The sequence below is a fragment of the Gekko japonicus genome, unplaced genomic scaffold, assembly GCF_001447785.1.
Source record: "Gekko japonicus isolate JY-2015 unplaced genomic scaffold, Gekko_japonicus_V1.1 scaffold1861, whole genome shotgun sequence".
In the NCBI taxonomy this organism is placed as follows: domain Eukaryota; kingdom Metazoa; phylum Chordata; class Lepidosauria; order Squamata; family Gekkonidae; genus Gekko; species Gekko japonicus.
This window is the reverse complement of record NW_015160270.1, coordinates 315347-331997: the sequence shown is the minus strand read 5'-3', so window position 1 is coordinate 331997 and position 16651 is coordinate 315347. Positions and strand designations below refer to the sequence as shown.

At 47.0% G+C, this 16651-nt stretch overlaps 1 protein-coding gene across 1 annotated transcript in view; it reads left to right on the top strand.

Annotated features, from left to right (window-relative positions):
• The window catches only part of LOC107113813, a 39940-nt gene that overhangs the window by 8211 nt on the left and 15078 nt on the right, over nt 1–16651 (top strand). Inside the window, exons 3-4 of the mRNA XM_015415188.1 lie at nt 11501–11674; nt 16192–16579. Coding sequence (XP_015270674.1) covers nt 11559–11674; nt 16192–16579 — 504 coding nt within the window. The 5' untranslated portion in view covers nt 11501–11558. The remainder of the gene's footprint in view (nt 1–11500; nt 11675–16191; nt 16580–16651) is intronic.

The following is a 16651-nucleotide window of genomic DNA, read 5'->3' as shown; positions in this document are numbered from 1 at the left end:
CCCCCATAGGTAGCAATGCAAACAGTCCAGTGGCACCTTTAAGATGAAGGCTTATTCAGGTAGAAGCTCTCTGTGAGGGCAAATCTGCATGTCCCTCCCCCCATAGGTAGCAGTGCAAAGAGTCCACTGGTACCTTTAAGACCTAGGCTTATTCAGGTAGAAGCTCTCCCTCCTCTGTGAGGGCAGATCTGCGTGTTTCTCCCCCCTCCCCCATAGCTAGCCATTCAAAAGAGTCCAGTGGCACCTTTAAGACCAAGGTTTATTCAGATACAAGCTCTCCCACCTTCTGACACACTTCCGGTGATGTCAGGGGGTGTGGCATATGCAAATAAGTTATGCAAATGAGTAATGCTAATGAGCTTTTGCAGCTCTTTTTCTATGAAATGACCCCTGTGGGGGTCAGTGGCTTCACTGGGAGGGGATTGGATTAAGATTTCAAACTTCAAAATTTACTGGAGAGTTTGAAAATAATTGCTAAGGTTGTTCCATGAGGGACTGAAGTGTGCATGATTATATTATGCAGGATGCCAGATAGATGCTGGATCTCCAACTTGCTGAGTGATGAAGTTATGTATTGCTTTTGGGCCAAACAGGCATTTAGGGGGTGTCTCTGACTGTGTTAGACTAGGAGCTGAGATTTTCTGATCGTTTTGTTATTGCCCTGAAAAACATTCATGATGGAGTTATTCCAAATTAGGAAGTACTCAGGAACATGAAATGAGACATGATTGATTGACATGGGCAGTAGGGCTACAGTGTTTAGGATTGCCCTGGGGACAACTGCTACTTTTCTCAGGGACCCCTAGGCATGCTATAACCCAGCCTCTTGGTGCTGCATAGACTACACATGGTTCAGTGAACCATGAGGACAGGTGGGATAGAAATATTTAAATAAATAAATAAAGGCCCCGGTCACACGGGCAGGAAACTGCGGGGGGGGGGAAGCCCCGGGGCAAACTAACATGCAGTAAAGCGATCAAACCTCCTGTGGAGGTTCTGTGGAGGTACCGTGGAGCTTCCGTGGTTACGGAGAGGCGTCGATCACAACACACGCCTGCGCGCAACGAAGAAGCGCGCGGTGCGGCGAACTGGTTTTCTTTTTTTGTGTACACTACGAATGCGCATGCTCGGTTGGGTGCGTGTGCGCAACCACGGAGACTTGGGGGAAAAAAACCCCTTCTTCGCAATGGGACATGGGCGGGCGCCAGATGCCACCGGAAACGTGATCAGACGCCCGCCCTTGCCCCGCAGTTTCCGGAAACTAGTACCTCCGAGGTACTAGTTTTTTGCTGCGCGTTTTCGGGAGGAAGCCTCCGTTGTGCCACGGAAGCGCTACGCTCCCCAGATGTGCTGGTGAGATGTGCCGGAAACTCCGCCTGTCTTCCGTATCTCTTGCGTGGCTAATGCTGCGTGTGACCGCAGCCAAAATGTCACAAGACTACCCTCAGTAGGCTGCGGTTAAGGAGTGACTTCTCCCTGAAACGTCCTACTTCAGGCTTCCTATTCCGTACTCTAATTGCTTCCCCTCTGGACCCTTAGCCTTTCTAACCAAGTTCCACTATGCACAATGTTATTATAGTACTGCATCTATTATGATTCCTGGGTGTCTCCAAGTTGTATGACAAAAGATCAACTGAGTATCACATATGACTGTTGCTGTTCCATAAAAACTGTTCTCTGGCAAACATAATTTTGTTTTTAAAAAAATATCTCATAAATTGAAGTCCAGGTTATTTTCTCCTTCATAATAACCTCCCTTTCTTTTTTGGAAAGTAAACAGTGAATGATTAAGCTGCAAGATCCATTTTCAAAAGGAAAAGAAAGCCATTGAATTGCCAGCCCCATTAAGCCATACACAGGAGGACTTCGCATTATACATTATCTCTGCCCATAGATGCAGAGATAATGGATGTTTTCAGCTTCTTAAAAAAGGAATGACAGCCAAAACAGTTTATTTTCTTTATCTTCCAGCCAAGGTTTAAGGAGAGAGCCCAAATGTATCACAACTAAAAGACAAAATAACTAAGGACATAGAATGCATCTGTTTGTGGGCAAGGTTGCCAGGCATTGACAATCGGCAGAAGAGGGAGGGGACAGGAGAATGACATTGTACATATGTTGCAACATTATTTCCAGTGAATACATGGAAATGACATCACTGTGCCACTGTGATGCTTTAGGACTCACCAAAACCCAACGGCAAAACCATTGTGTTTCAGGCAAGTCCTAGAATGCCACATTGGTGTGATGATATCACTTCCCGGTGTTTGATAAAGGTTACATTGCACCATTTGCTGGTGGCTATTTTCCAGCTGTTTCCCCACTGCCACCCTGTCAGCTAAGCTGCTGAATAGGGAGAGAGGTTCTGATTGTTATGCATTCCTTCCCGTGCGCTTAATTGCTTCCCAGCTGCAACTCTTATCTGTAAAGAGGTACTGGAGGAGTGTGGTATCTACCTTCTGTGGGATCGTTCTGGTTCCCAGCTTTGCTACCGTTAGAAACTATTCCTGTCTCCCGTGCGCGGGAGCCCATCTAATTGGGTATTGCTGGGGGGGGGGGTGCATACGAATGCCCTATATCCTATTATGCGCATACGTAACCCGCCACTCCTAACAGTGTTCATGTTATTGCATTTATGGCTTTTCAATAAAAGTAAAACCTTCCTGGAAGCGTGCACTTCGTTGTTTTGCTGTGGATCCTGACAATCTGTTAGGAATTGCACAAGCAAATAGTGACAAATAGTGGCAAGCAGCAGAGAGGGAGGCTGGGAGGTCTCCTGATGAAACAGGAGACTTGGTCTCCCTAGTTGCAGGACTCTGCCATTTGAATCTGCAGGCAGGAGAATGAATGTTTTAAATACTGCCCCATATTTTTTTAAAAAAAGAAGTCCTGGCACATACAGCTTTAACATATCATGGAAAAGGCTTTTCACCCTTTCTAGGTAAAGGTAAAGGTTTCCCTTGCTCGAAAGCCAGTCAAATCCAACTCTAGGGATGCGGTGCTCATCTCTGTTTCCAAGCCAAAGAGCCAGCGCTGTCCAAAGATGTTTCCATGGTCATGTGGCCAGCATGACTAAACACCGAGGCACACAGAACGCTGTTACCTTCCCATCAAAGCAGTACCTATTTATCTACTTGCAATTTCTTGCTTTTGAACTGCTAGGTTGTCAGGAGCTGGGCCCAGAGACGGGAGCTCACTCCATCACGCGGCACCAGAGTCTCGAATGGCCGAGCTGCTGACCTCTGGTCTGCAACTCAGCATCTTAACCACTGAGCCACCGCGGCCCCCTTGTCCCTTTCTAGTCTTATTTCATTATTTTTATGTAGGCAACTTTATTCCCCACCCTCCTACAAGAATTTTAATGTGGCATACCTGGTCCCCCTCCTATTTTATACTCACAAAGTAGGTTCAACTGAGATAGAGGCACGGAATAGTTTTAAAATTGGTCTCTCTCCTATGCCCTGCTATTATGTGAAAGAAAACAAACCAATTTAACCTGGTGACTAGTCAGAAAGGGCAAAATCTATCATTCTGAGTGGCAAACTGGCCAGTTGGCTACCTTGAGAAAATACAAAGAAAACTTTCTGTCCACAAAACCATGGAGTGTCACAGCAGGCTGCTGGTAAGGATGGGGAAGAAGAACTAAATAATGGAGTAAGTAGTGATAGATGTCTTCTGCTCTAGAGGTGCTACAAATGTGCATGTGCTGTTGTTCTGATACCATGTGTTATAAGCTGTCCAAACACTGGGAGCACTTTGTTTGAAATGTTAGCACCAAAAATGCTCAGTGAAAGGGCTGGCCATCAGCTCATGTGACGTAGGTTAGGTTAAGAGAGAATGGCTTCCTCTAGTGAGTTTCATGGTGTGCAGAGATTGGAACCTAGACATCACTGGGTCATCCAGCATTTTAACCGTTATACAACATTATCCCTAACATGAACTATGGGCACATGAGGTATACAGTGGTCTTTGAAGTAATAATAATAATACCTTTCGATTTATTGATTGCTCAGTCCTGCAGAGCTGCTGGCTCTGAGCAATTTACAGTTACACAGGTTTTCACAAGGGACTAACAATGATAGGGGTAAGGGAGGACAACATATAATTCTTTAAATCACACACGTTTGCAGCCAACGGGGATTTTGTTCAGCTGTAGGCTTCAGTCGTGTTCTGGGCATTCATTTCAGCTTGGCTTGATGACGTTAGTTCTTCCTGGGCTGTTTTTGAGTCGTAGCACCGCACTGCCACCGCCTGGCCGGATTGGCCCATTACAGGCTTCTTGATGCCGAAGAGGTCTTTATTCCAGGCTTCCAAGCTTACGAGTTGGACATTCCATTCGCCGGCTAACACGTCTCCTACGGGGGTTTAGTGTGCCCACCCTCTGTAAGGAGTGGTACCCATTTTATCTACTCACCGAAGCTTTTGAACCACTGGGTGGATGGCGAGCTGGGGACAAGACTGGTGGCTCACACCAGCACGGGCTAGAACTGACAGCAACTCTGTTCAGTTCAGATGTTAACCAGAGGATAAATCCTCTGTGCCACCACTCCCCTTATGATGTGGATGTCTTTAAAGTGACACAGGATGATGCTGGGGAGACTCAAGCTTTATGATGAAGAAATGCAAGATCCTCTGACCAACTTCTGAAAGGCCCTACAAAGTCATGAACTCCGTGGGTTTCAGGCAGTTGTTTTCCTCTTTATGGTGACAAATAGGCTAGTCAATGGAATCATTTGCCCACCTGCCAGGAAGAAGGAAGGCAGGTTGCTGTTTTGGATATCCTGGACTAGAGCAATACAAATTTAGGGATGTTTGTCTTGGTATGATTGGAGAAAGGTGAAGGGCACGTTAGGCTAAGCAATTGTTCTGCAAGGCAGGGAGGCAGTTTCAAGTGAGTCGACTATGAGAAAGGGCCATCACTTTATTCTAGAGCATTTATTTTTGCATATACAAGTCCCTAGATTCAATTCCCCAGTATCTCCATTTAAAGGTGTTACATAACAAAGCTGGGAAAGTCTTAAGTCCTCAAAGAGTCACTGCCAGTCAGCCACTAAAGGGCTTGCTGGATGGATGCTCTGATTCCACACAAGGTAGCTACATCTGCCATGAAGTTAGTGGAATGCCATTTCCTATATATGAAGAGGTTGACTTAGAACCAATAGCCCTTTGTCAAGAAGGTTAGGCTGGAATTGCAGTGACTATGGGTCAGAGTTGATGGGCAGTAACCAATTTATTGGAAGATGACAAGTGTGGGTATTTGTGCTTGAACACATGTTACTGGCTTATACTGAATCAAACCTTTGGTCCATCAAAATCAGGGTCTCAGGCTACGGTCGCATGGGCAATTTGATCCAGTGTGGCCCCAGTTCTAAGAAATCCAGTGTGTTTTTTTAAATGGGAGAGTTTGATCAGACTGACCCCCTTAACTCTCCTCATCACACATTCATTCCTTCTTTGGTCATTCAGATGCAGCATCCAGGATGTTAGGCAGTTGGGCAGCTTTTTAAAAATCCTTACTCCACTGAGCATGCTCAAAAGGCACTTATGGGAATTAGCAGCTGGTGGCCAATGAGATTGCTGGAGGCTGCTGCTGGGAAATAAAGTCCGGTGTGAGAGCAGTGCTTTTGAAACTGTACTTCTGAGAAATTCCACATTTCAAATGTTTAAAAGCGGTGTGTGTGTGTGTGTGTGTGGGGAGAATAGAGAAGCTTCATCCTGTGTCCCGTGTCTGCTGGTGTTTCTATTTAAATGCTTGGCGTGAAGCTGAGGGCACCGGCTTTGTTCTCAGACTCCCTACCCCTCTCTCCCTCCCTCTCTGAAACAAACTCATAGTCAGTTGACCCCTTCCCTACTCCCTGTGCTGCAAAGCTGTAGGCAGGAGAGCGCTGAAACACACAAACAGTGATCCAGGCATGCGCACATCACTAACTGTTTAAAAAAAACTGGCAAAAGTGCAGAGAAAAAGTTCAGAAGTCCTAAACGGCTTCAAATCGCTAGGTGTCCAGACAGACAGAAATGTGGGGTGAAGCCGGAAACAACTGTAAGGTACTTGATTTTCACGGTGTTGAAAAATCTGCAATGGAAGAGGGTTGATTGCGGAAGGGGATGAATGCAAGACGGGAGACAAATGTGGCCCATCTGATCATCCCTTCTACATCCATTAGGGAAGCGGGGTGAAACCCACTCAAAATACCTGTGTGATCACAGCCTAAGACAAGAGAGGGGAGAGCAAGGGGAAATTCAAGCTCTCTTGCACACATTTTTTTTCACTACCACTAGAGTACACTGGGGCAAGGAGAGCAAAGGGGGGCGGTGGAAGTTCATCACAGCAAGTACCTTTCCCAGCCTGTAAAATTAGCATGGAAATTTGGGAAATAAACTGCATGGATGGGTGGGGGTCTGGAATAATGCTCCCTGTAAGCTCTGGAGTCTTGTGAGCAAAAATTGTACTTTGTGAGCTACTGGCATTAAAGTTGTGAGTGAGCGATTTGGCTGCAGCATAAATTACTTTGCCCTGGAGCCATCCTTCCTGAGCTAAGACAAAAATGTGTGAGCCAGAGGCTAAAAAACTGTGAGTTAGCTCACACTAGCTCAGCTTAGAGGGGAGACTGGTCTGGAATAAGGCAGTGAAATAGCTCCTTCCTACTGTTCCGCAAGCAAAGCTGTGCTGAGAGATGGGGGTTAATTTCAACCCTTTGCCCGCCCCATTCCAGGCCCCCAACTAGGATTGCCATTTGCTTACTTGTTGTGGACAAATCCTCACCCTCACCCTCACCCTTAATGCCCTTGAGAAACTGGGTGAGAAAAAAAAGACCTCGATAGTTATGCTCTAGGAACTCCCCCATGTCTCTATGGTCTTTATCATAGAGTTTAGGGGAAATTCCTAGACCATCAGCAAAAAGTGACATTACCTCCTCCCCAAACTTCACCCTCTCCAGGCACTGCCTTCGAAATCTTCCAGCATTTCCCGAGGCAGTGCTGGTAGCCCTGCAAACCCACATGGCTGTAATATTTTTTTTGGGGGGGGGAGTCAGAAAGCGGCAGTAGCGACAGAGAAGAATGCAAGAAAACTCAGTGTGACTTCTGTGCATGGATGACTGGATACAGACCGTGGTCTGTGGGTGAATTCACATCAATAGTATTATTTTAACGCTATCCAGCATAAACAGAATAAAGCAAATAAATCTTAGCTGGAGTTTTGGGGGGCCTACAGCCTGGCTGAATGGCCTTGCATATACCCGACATCCAGGCTTGCTACCTCTCTACTTTGCCTTCCTTTGTATGTCTGCTTCTTCTATTTCCCTGTGTCCTTAAAAATTGAAAAATAATAATAATAACAATAATGCAAAAATGTACATAGGCATGGGCATGCGGAACGGAAGGGTCCCCAGAAGGGCTATATCAAAACAACACCTGGGATGAGATCCAAAGATTCCTGTGTGTACAAGCAAAACACTTGTGTGTATCCATGGAGGTATGGGAGGGAGAGAAGTGCTAATGTTTCCTTTTGTCAAACATCAGTTTTGCTTCTCTTCATTTCGCTCACTTGCTTGCCATAAACAGGGGGGAGGGAATTCCTGAGAGGAGTGCATGTGGGTTTTGAATGAACGCTTCTAGCAGCCATAACATTATTTAAGCAGTGCCCCAGAGCCAGTTGGCCTTGGAGACTTCTTCACCAAGCTAGGCATAGATTTGTTGTTGTTCAGTCGCACAGTCGAGTCCGACTCTCCGCGACCCCATGGACCAGATCATGCCAGGCCTTCCTGTCTTCTGCCGTCTTCTGAAGTTTGCTCAATTTCATTTTCATTGCATCTATGACACTGTCTAATCATCTCATCCTTTGCCATCCCCGTCTTCTTTGACCTTCAATCTTTCCCAGCATCAGGGTCTTCTCCAGTGAGTGCTCCCTTCTCATTTGGTGGCCAAAGTATTTGAGCTTCAGTTTCATTATCTGGCCTTCCAGGGAACGGTCAGGGTTGATTTCTTTTAGGATCGACTGATTCGATCTTCTTGCAGTCCAAGGGACTCTCAAGAGTCTTCTCCAGCACCATAGTTCAAAAGAATCTATTCTTCGGCGCTTGGCCTTCCTTATGGTCCAACTCTCGCAGCCATACATGACATTGCTTTGACCATGCGGACTTTTGTTGGCAGGGTGATGTCTCATAGCTCTTTAAAAAGAAAAGAAAAAATGAATCTTTAAGTAAAGGCATACCAGAGGGGTAGGCAGGATGCTTGAATAGCCAGTTGGTGAAGGGAATGACAGACAAAGGTCTTTTTTGGACTAAAGGGCTCCTTCTGTAGTTATTTCCACTCACTGATGGAGAAGTTGCACATGACTCTCTGTGGTTATATGTGACTAATGTCTGGCCTGGAGAGCCCCAGGCCAGTCTGATCTCATCAGATCTTAGAAGCGAAGCAGGGTTGGTCCTGTATTTGGATGGGAGGCCACCAAGGAATACCAGGGTTGCTATGCAGAGGCAGGCCATGGCAAATCACCTTTGAACATCTCTTGCCTTGAAAACCCCACAGGGTCAGTCACTATAAGTCGGTTGCTACTTGATAACCCCCCCCCCCAAATCCTCTTTAGCAAAATGCCTAGGAGAGGAAGTGCCTTGGAATGGAGACGCTCTCTGCAGATGTTCCATTTTGTTCTGCTTGCATGAATTGGAAGCCCCCCAAGCCACCCATTTCAGGTGTGTGCAGATCCCTGTGACATAGTCTTTACACATGGTTACTGCCTTGTGAATTGGGCATTATCCCTGCAGGTACAGTTTTTTCATGTGAACCTGATCCTTGAGTTTTCAGGGTTCTGGGTCATGTGAGTAACAGTTGTAACCATATGAACAATTCCCATGTTTCCCAGTTCACAAGACTTGTCAACCGTACATATTGAGTGTATTACGCTCCTGATATGTAGGGCCAGTCCAAGGAATTTTTGTCCCTTGGCTAGAGCAGGGAAGCTTCCCCGCCCAGTGCTACGATGAAGCTGCCACATCTCCTCTTACCCCTTAACACTGCAGGGAGGCAGGACGCTGCCAGCCATCCTCACTCTGCCATTATATGGGGGAACCAGGAGGCTGCTGCACACCCTCCTCAACCAGAACCAAGATTGGGGAGGCAGAAGGCCAGCACTCAACCTCCTCAACTCCCTGCACCTTGGGGAGGGGAGGTAGGAGGCCACTGCACATCTTTGCCCCCTTGCACGAGGAGGCAGGGGGCCACTGCATACCCTCCTTACCAGTCAGGGGTGTCAAACTCATTTGTTATACACACAAACTCTTACATAAATGGGACTTTGTTAGGCCGGGCTATGTTTGTCATAAAATATAATACCAGGTAGTGGAGGTAAAGGGACACAGACAAACACAATTAAAGATGCAGTGCAGCACTGGGCTGATGCCCCTGTTCTGCCTGGGGTGGGGAACAAAGCCAGTTTGTAGTGGTTAAGTGCGCGGACTCTAATCTGGGAGAACCGGGTTTGATTCCCCACTCCTCCACTTGCACCTGGCTGGATGACCTTGGGCAAACCGTAGTTCTGATAAGAGCTGTTCTTGAAAAAGAGCAGTTTCTGTCAAGAGCTCTCTCAGCCCCACCTACCTCACAGGGTGTCTGTTGTGAGGAGGGGAAGGGAAAGGAGTTAGTAAGCCGCTCTGAGACACCTTTGGGTAGTGAAGGGCGGGGTATAAATCCAATCTCTTCTTCTTCTTCTTCTTTCCCAGCCTGTTCTCATGGTCAATACTCTGAGCCTAGGACCCAGGGGGAAACATGAAATGGCTGGGCATTGCAAGCTTCACCCCAGGTCTGCTCAGAGTGGCAGTGGCTCTCCAGGATCTCAGGTTGAAGTCTTTTTCATAATAAGCCACAGCCTGATCCTTTTAACTAGAGTTGCCAGGGATAGACCCACCTGGCTCCTTAGCTCAATGAACATGAGAGAAAAGCCTCCACGCGGAAGCACAAGGCTTTCAACCAAGCCCCCTCCCCCTCAGCCAGCAAACTTCAGCAAATAACTCTAGCAGACCCACGTGGTTCCTGCCTTTAGCTCAATGAATGCATGAGAAAAGCCTCCACTTGGAAGCACAACGTTTGCGACTGAGCCCCCTTCCCCTCAGCCAGAAGACTTCAGCAAATAAATAACTCTAGCAGACCCACGCAGTCACAGGAAAAACCAGAGAAGATCGGGAAAGTTTGGCAGCCCTGTCCTCTGCTCTTTGCACTCAAAGGCAGCTTGGAAAGGCGAGGACAGGCAGGGGTGGGGACGGGGAGAGAAGAGAGCCCCGGGACAGATTAAAGCCCTGGGTGGGCCAGTTCCAGCCTTTGGGATGTATGTTTAACACTCCTGTCTTACTTTGACACCCAGTTTGGTGTAGTGATTAAGTGTGTGGACTCTAATCTGTGAGAACTGGATTTGATTCCCCACTTCTCCACTTGCAGCTGCTGGATGACCTTGTGCAAGCCATAGTTCTGACAAGAGCTGTCCTTGAAAGGGGGCAGTTCTTGAAAGAGCTCCCTCAGCCCCACCTACCTCACAGGGTGTCTGTTGTGGGGAAAGGAAGGGGAAGGAGTTTGTAAGCTGCTCTGAGAGTCCCAAGTGAAGGGTGGCGTATAAATCCAATCTCTTCTTCTTCTACTACTTAGTACTACATTACAGGGAGGGGAGGAAAGCAGGAAGAAGGCCCATCCTACCCCTTCAATGGAGGGACGGAGGGAGAGGAGGGGAGGGGAGGGGTAGGCTCCCCACAGGCTGCTCACTGGTCTGGGGGCACCTCCCAGGGCTGCTACTTGCCATGACAGTCCCAGATGGTGTGGGTGGATGGGTGGGTCAGAGACATGGCTGGTAGGGGCCCTTCTGCCTCTGGTACTGTAGGCATTTGCCTAAGACTGCCTATTGGTCCTGCCAAAAAAATGTGTCTGGTGAGTTTCCAGTTGATGTGAATGGAATGTAACAAATCAGCTGCACAGCTATAGAGGCCATTCTATAGGGGAGTACTTCTGGCAGGTGTCTTCCACCGAAGGACTCCCTAAAAGTTGCTTGAATGCTGGGGACGTTCCTTCCCAAGCACCTGCTGTTTGAGATACTTAAAGTGAGACGCTAAGGACTGAACCTGGAACCTTCTCCGGGCACAACAAGTGCCACTTAGCCATGGACCCTCCCCTCAGTATGATACAATTGTATGTGATGAGAAAGCTACTTGGGTGTGCTGTATATAAAGGAATACCTAGTACGCTATTGAATCTTGAGTGGAATGAAGGAAACCTAAAAGGTACTTGTTTCATTCTTTCCTCAAAGTAAGAATGCTTAGTGACAGTGTAAGTCTTAGTTGCATATAGAAGGAAATCTGGCTTTTACCTGTACTCACTGGTAGCTATGGAGAAAAAAAATAATCTACTGGTTTCTTTAAAACACGGGTGTGTTTTTCATTGAGATTGAAGGCCCATCTGTGCTATCGTGGATCTCTAACTGGCAGACCGGGTTTCCATTGCCTCTCTTTTTGTTCTCTAGACACTTAGTGCAGCTCCGAAAACAGGAATTGAGTTTACATTGCATCGACCAAAAGGAGATGGAGGCGGCAGATCCTGGAGTGAAAACAATTGACTTGTCAAGGGGGGATGTAACTGTCAGCAAGGAAGACGGTGTGGGTGCCTTCTCACTTCAGACAAAGGAAGCCAAGTACCTGTAAGTGTTCTCTGACTACACACAAACTCAAAAAACACATGCCGAGAGATCTATGTTGTCACCACTGGGGTTTTATGTAATAACATCTGTTCTCTGCTTTATTAAATCCTACCTGCACTACTCTCTGCAGTCAGTTCGCCAGTGAAGGATTACTGGACCCTTGGCCCAGGGGCTGGCCAAGCTTTGGGGAGCAGGAGCTGAGGCATGAGGCTTATGCCTGGTGGACCAGTTGATCCAGCAAGACAGTCCTCCCAGGCCTCATCTTAAGTAGGCTGGAAGGTCACTGGGCCCCGCTGCACTGCTGGCAGGTGCTGGAGTTCCAGGGGCTGTGCTGTCTTCTGGCCAGAATCCCGGAAGGAAGTATTAGTCTCAGAGCACTGTTCCGGGTCCATGCTAGGATTGTGCTCATCCAGTCTGGCATTTTGCCTCCTTTAAACTACCTCATCCTGGGCCTTCTGATACCACTGTTCCTGCAGAGTGGGAACAGGCCCGTGGGGGCTATGGCACCGGGTTTGTGTCATGCCTGGCAGAGGCATTTCTTTTTTGGAAGAGGAAGGGTGGGCAAAGGCAATTATTGAGCCACAAAGGGCAGCTGTCACACTAACTTGTGAACCAAATACATAGGCTTGCCAAGTCCCCCCGGGGGGCGGGTAACCCCCCCCAGAGGCCCGTTCCCTGCCACCGGTGGATCGCGCCCCGGGGGGAACTCCACCCCGACATGCACATCGCCCAATAGTGATGCAGGCACGCTGGGCACGCTGGGGGCGGGGCCACAGTCATCCTAGGGAAAACTCTATGGTTTTCCCTAGGATGGTCGTGGCCCCGCCCCCAGCGTGCCTGGCGTGCCCGTGTCACTTCTGGGTGACGTGGATGCGGTGCGCGCGCGCGCAAAGCACACACGCGCTCCAGCCGCCAGCTGGGAGTCCCCGCTGCGGCTCAGTTATCACTTGGCAACCCTGCAAATACAGCTCATGAGACTGACAAGTGGTTCAACTCAAACTAGGAGACAGCAGAAACATGACAGATAATCAAGCCCTTACAGGGCTGCCCTATTGGCTTCCTTACTGCTGTAAATAGATCTTACACCTTGGCACATCTGTCTGAAAGGTGAAACTGGAGCTCATTGGCACCAACCAGATTTATTCTAGCACTGAATTTCATCTTTAGTCAGAACTCACTGCATCGGGTGCACTGGAGTGCAAATCTATAAGGCAGACTTATATACACAACAGAAGGGTAGGGGTGTTATGAAAACATGCACTTTCAAAACAAGAGCCAATCCAAAGAGTAATCAGCTCACTCTGAGTAGGTGAGGGCCATCTTTGACTGTTAGGTAGGAAAAATCAAATTAACAGAGGTCCCCAGACTTTTTGAGCCTGAAGGCACCTTTGGAATTCTGACACAGGATGGTGGGTGCAGCCACAAAATGGGTCCCATGAGATGGATACTGCAGGTGGTGAAGGCTGCCACACAGTGGTTGCCACAGCTTACCTTCAGTCACACAGTGAAGATCCTTGTGGTATGGTGGCAGCTGCTGCCAAACAACATTCTGAAAAATCTGCACAGCTAATCGAATTTCCAGTGGCCAATCAGATGCCCTGTTGGGGAAAAACCCCACCTGACCTTGCCCACTTTTGAAAAACACTTGCCAGGGAATGTACTGGCAGATGCCGTGGCCCCCATGGCACCACGCTGAGGACCCCTGCAATAGAAGCTAGGACATGCACTACCACCAGAATCTGGATTCGGAAATTAGAATTAGAATCCTTTGGATTTAGATTTTAGAAAATCTGGGATATCCAGAACTCCATTAAAGTTGATAGAAATAGCCATTTTTCACTATGCCTTTTGCAAGAAGGCAAACCTCTTTTTACTAGGTTTCCCTCAGACCTCTGATCCTTTCCTAGTGCTTATGTCAACTTGAAAGAGTGGAAAAGATGTGGACAGTGCACATAGCAACAACCAGGGCTATTTTTGGGCAGAACGCACAGGAACGGAGTTCCGGCTGGTTCCCAAGTTGACCGCGCCCAGCAAGAACTCATTAGCATAATAGGCCACACCCAACAGCAGAAACTCATTAGGATTGGCTACATTAGGGGTGTGTGGCCTAACATGCAAAGGAGTTCCTGCTACAAAAAAAGGCCCTGGGTTTTGACAACAAACAAGGTAAACAGAATAACAAGCAAAAGGTGGGTGTGGCTGGATAACCACACTTCTGGTAACATGTGGGTGCGGCCTAATGTGCTAACAAGCTGTGCTGTCAGGGGTGTGGCCCAATATGCTAATGAGTTCCTGCTTTTGGGTGTGGCCTGTTATGCTAATGAGTTCCTGTTGGGCTTTTTCTACAAAAAGCGCTCTGGCAACAACCACCATTTCCAAGCTGCAGTTCCAGGCATTAGGAAATGGTTGCAATCTGTGAATGGACTCTGAGCAGTGCAAATGCCACCAGGGCAGCATTGGGAATAGCACAGTGGAGCAAAGGCCACCAGTCAGAGGACCCTGAGCTCTCTGCCCCACCCCACCCCCAATGCCAAGCTATCTGGAAAAGTGGTCTAGATTTTAACTAAATTTAAGGGATTAGTACCTATAAGTAGGGATGGGCATGAACTGGGAAAATGTGGTTCAGTTTGTGGTCTTTGGCAGAACCACAAACCAAATAGGAGGCTCATTCATGAACTGAACTGATTCATGGTTTATGGCCCTGCAAACCCCATTGAAAGGGACTACAGTCTTTGCAGCAAGTCTGAAAAAAGCTGAGCTTTGCTGCTGAGCTGCTCAGCTGTTTGGTGCTGTTTTGTGCAGTCCCTTTAAACTTTAAAGGAACTTCAGAACTGCAGAAGGAAGCCCGAAAAACAGGTGCGCAGCAGGGAGGTGTTCCCTGCCATGCAGCTGTTTCAGGCTGTCTTCTGCAGTGTATTTAAAGTTTAAAGGGGCTGCAGAAGACAGTGTGAAAAACAGCTGTGTGGTCAGCTGCTTTTGGAGGTTTTCACAGGGAACAAAAAACGGGTTTAAAGGGACTCAGAGTCCCTTTAACCCCCTGCTTTCTCCTCCATCCCTGAACCACCATGAACTGCACGAACTGCTGTAAAAATTCATGGAAGTTTGTGATGGTAGACCTGTCACGAACTTCTGTTCCCGAACCACAAACAGGCCAAAATTCGTGACGAGTCTTGCTTTGTGGTTTGGTTCATGCCCATCCCTATCCATAAATATGTTAAGTTTAAGTTACATTAAGTTTAATGTAACTAAAGGGATTCACACCCTTTTGACAAATGCCCCCCATGTCATATTCTTTCGCATAACTCACACAGTAATTTTCTCCATGTGTCCTGAAAAATTAGAATTGCCAGGTCCCCTGGGCCACTGGTGGGGGATGGGGGGTAGGGTTGTCAGATTTAGGTTAGAAAACTCTTGGAGATTTGAGGATGGAGCCGGGGAGGACGGGGACCTCAGTGGGGTACAATGCCATATAGTCCACCCTCCAAAGCATCCATTTTATCAGAAGAAGTGATCTCTGTAAGCTGGAGATGAGCTGTAATTCCAAAGGATCCCCAGGTCCCACCTGGAGGCTGGCACCTCTATGAAAAATACACATATTTTTGTTACTATGCCTGTTTCCCACAATTCTTCCACTCAGGTGGAAGGACTGTGGAAATCAGCTTTGATTTTATCAATGTACATGTGTACTTCCCATTGCATGTTGCTCACAGGTAGATATGTATGTTGACCTGTACCACACTACAGATCATATTAACCTATTGAGGGATCATGCAACCCCTAAAGTTAAACTAATTAGTAAAACAATAAATTCTCTGAACTATTATTATCACAAGCTTAGTTTCTCCCAAAGTGAGACCAGATACACAGAAATGAGATGTTTGATTCTGTGCACTACAAATAAATTAGTTATGCAAGTTTCATTTCTAAAATAGGAGATGCCATGGTTTGTGCCTATGTGATTTACTTTCCCTCTACCTTCCCCCAATATCCTGGATATGTAATATTCAACTGTGGTGGTTTGTTGATGAAGAAAAGACACCAGGAAAATATCAAAGGGCATTTTTATTCTATCAAGCATATTTCTGGACCAGTTTTTATTCTTGAAACGAGTTTCTGGGACTAACAAAGCCCTGATAACTGAATTTCTGTTTCTCATGGTAATATAAGTCATCGGGGTGTATTTACAGAGGTCAGATTCTGGAGAAAATGTCTAACTATGTCTTCAAGCATGAAGAACTAGTTCAGTTCAAACTGAAGAACAGACAATTATGAGGAAATTGTTCATCTGAGTCAATATATTGCACCCAGACAGAGAAAACTAAATCTCAGCTCTTTTTTCTTCAAAAGCCTAAGCAATTAACGCTGCCTGAAAAGGTCAGAGTCCACAGTTCTGCCCTTCTTGACAAGTAAAACTGTCGAACATCAGTGGGCACAAAACAGAAATGGTTTTGCTTGTGCTGGTTGACATTTCATGTACACTTGAATTCGCACACATCTTTTTTTTTTTTACACTGTAGATTCCAAATACCCTTTACTGTCCAGAACAAGAAGTTAGAGGACATTTGCAAGCTCCAAAACGAGTGGTTAATGCTCATAGACAGGTACTGCTCAGTGCTCAAGGCAAGATCATTGACTCAGGATGGTGCCTCAGGAATGACAGATGGGGAAGTTTGCCATTTAAATGCAAGGAAGACAGGAGAGGCCTCCCATCTCAAAGTAGCCCCACTGGCTGGGACCATGGATCATGTCTTCCCGGAAAATTCCTGTAGATTTTCAGCGACAACTCAACATCCTTTAGTGTCAGGAGACACGTGGGCCATGCCTCCTTCCCCCAAGTCACCCAACTTGCCTCCAGCTTCAACAAGAACTAAAGTTTTTCACTGGGATGTCATTCCTCAAGACAAGGTATGAAATATAAATTTTAGCCTGCTTTGTGGGGAGGGCGGGGTACAAATTTGATATATATATATATATATA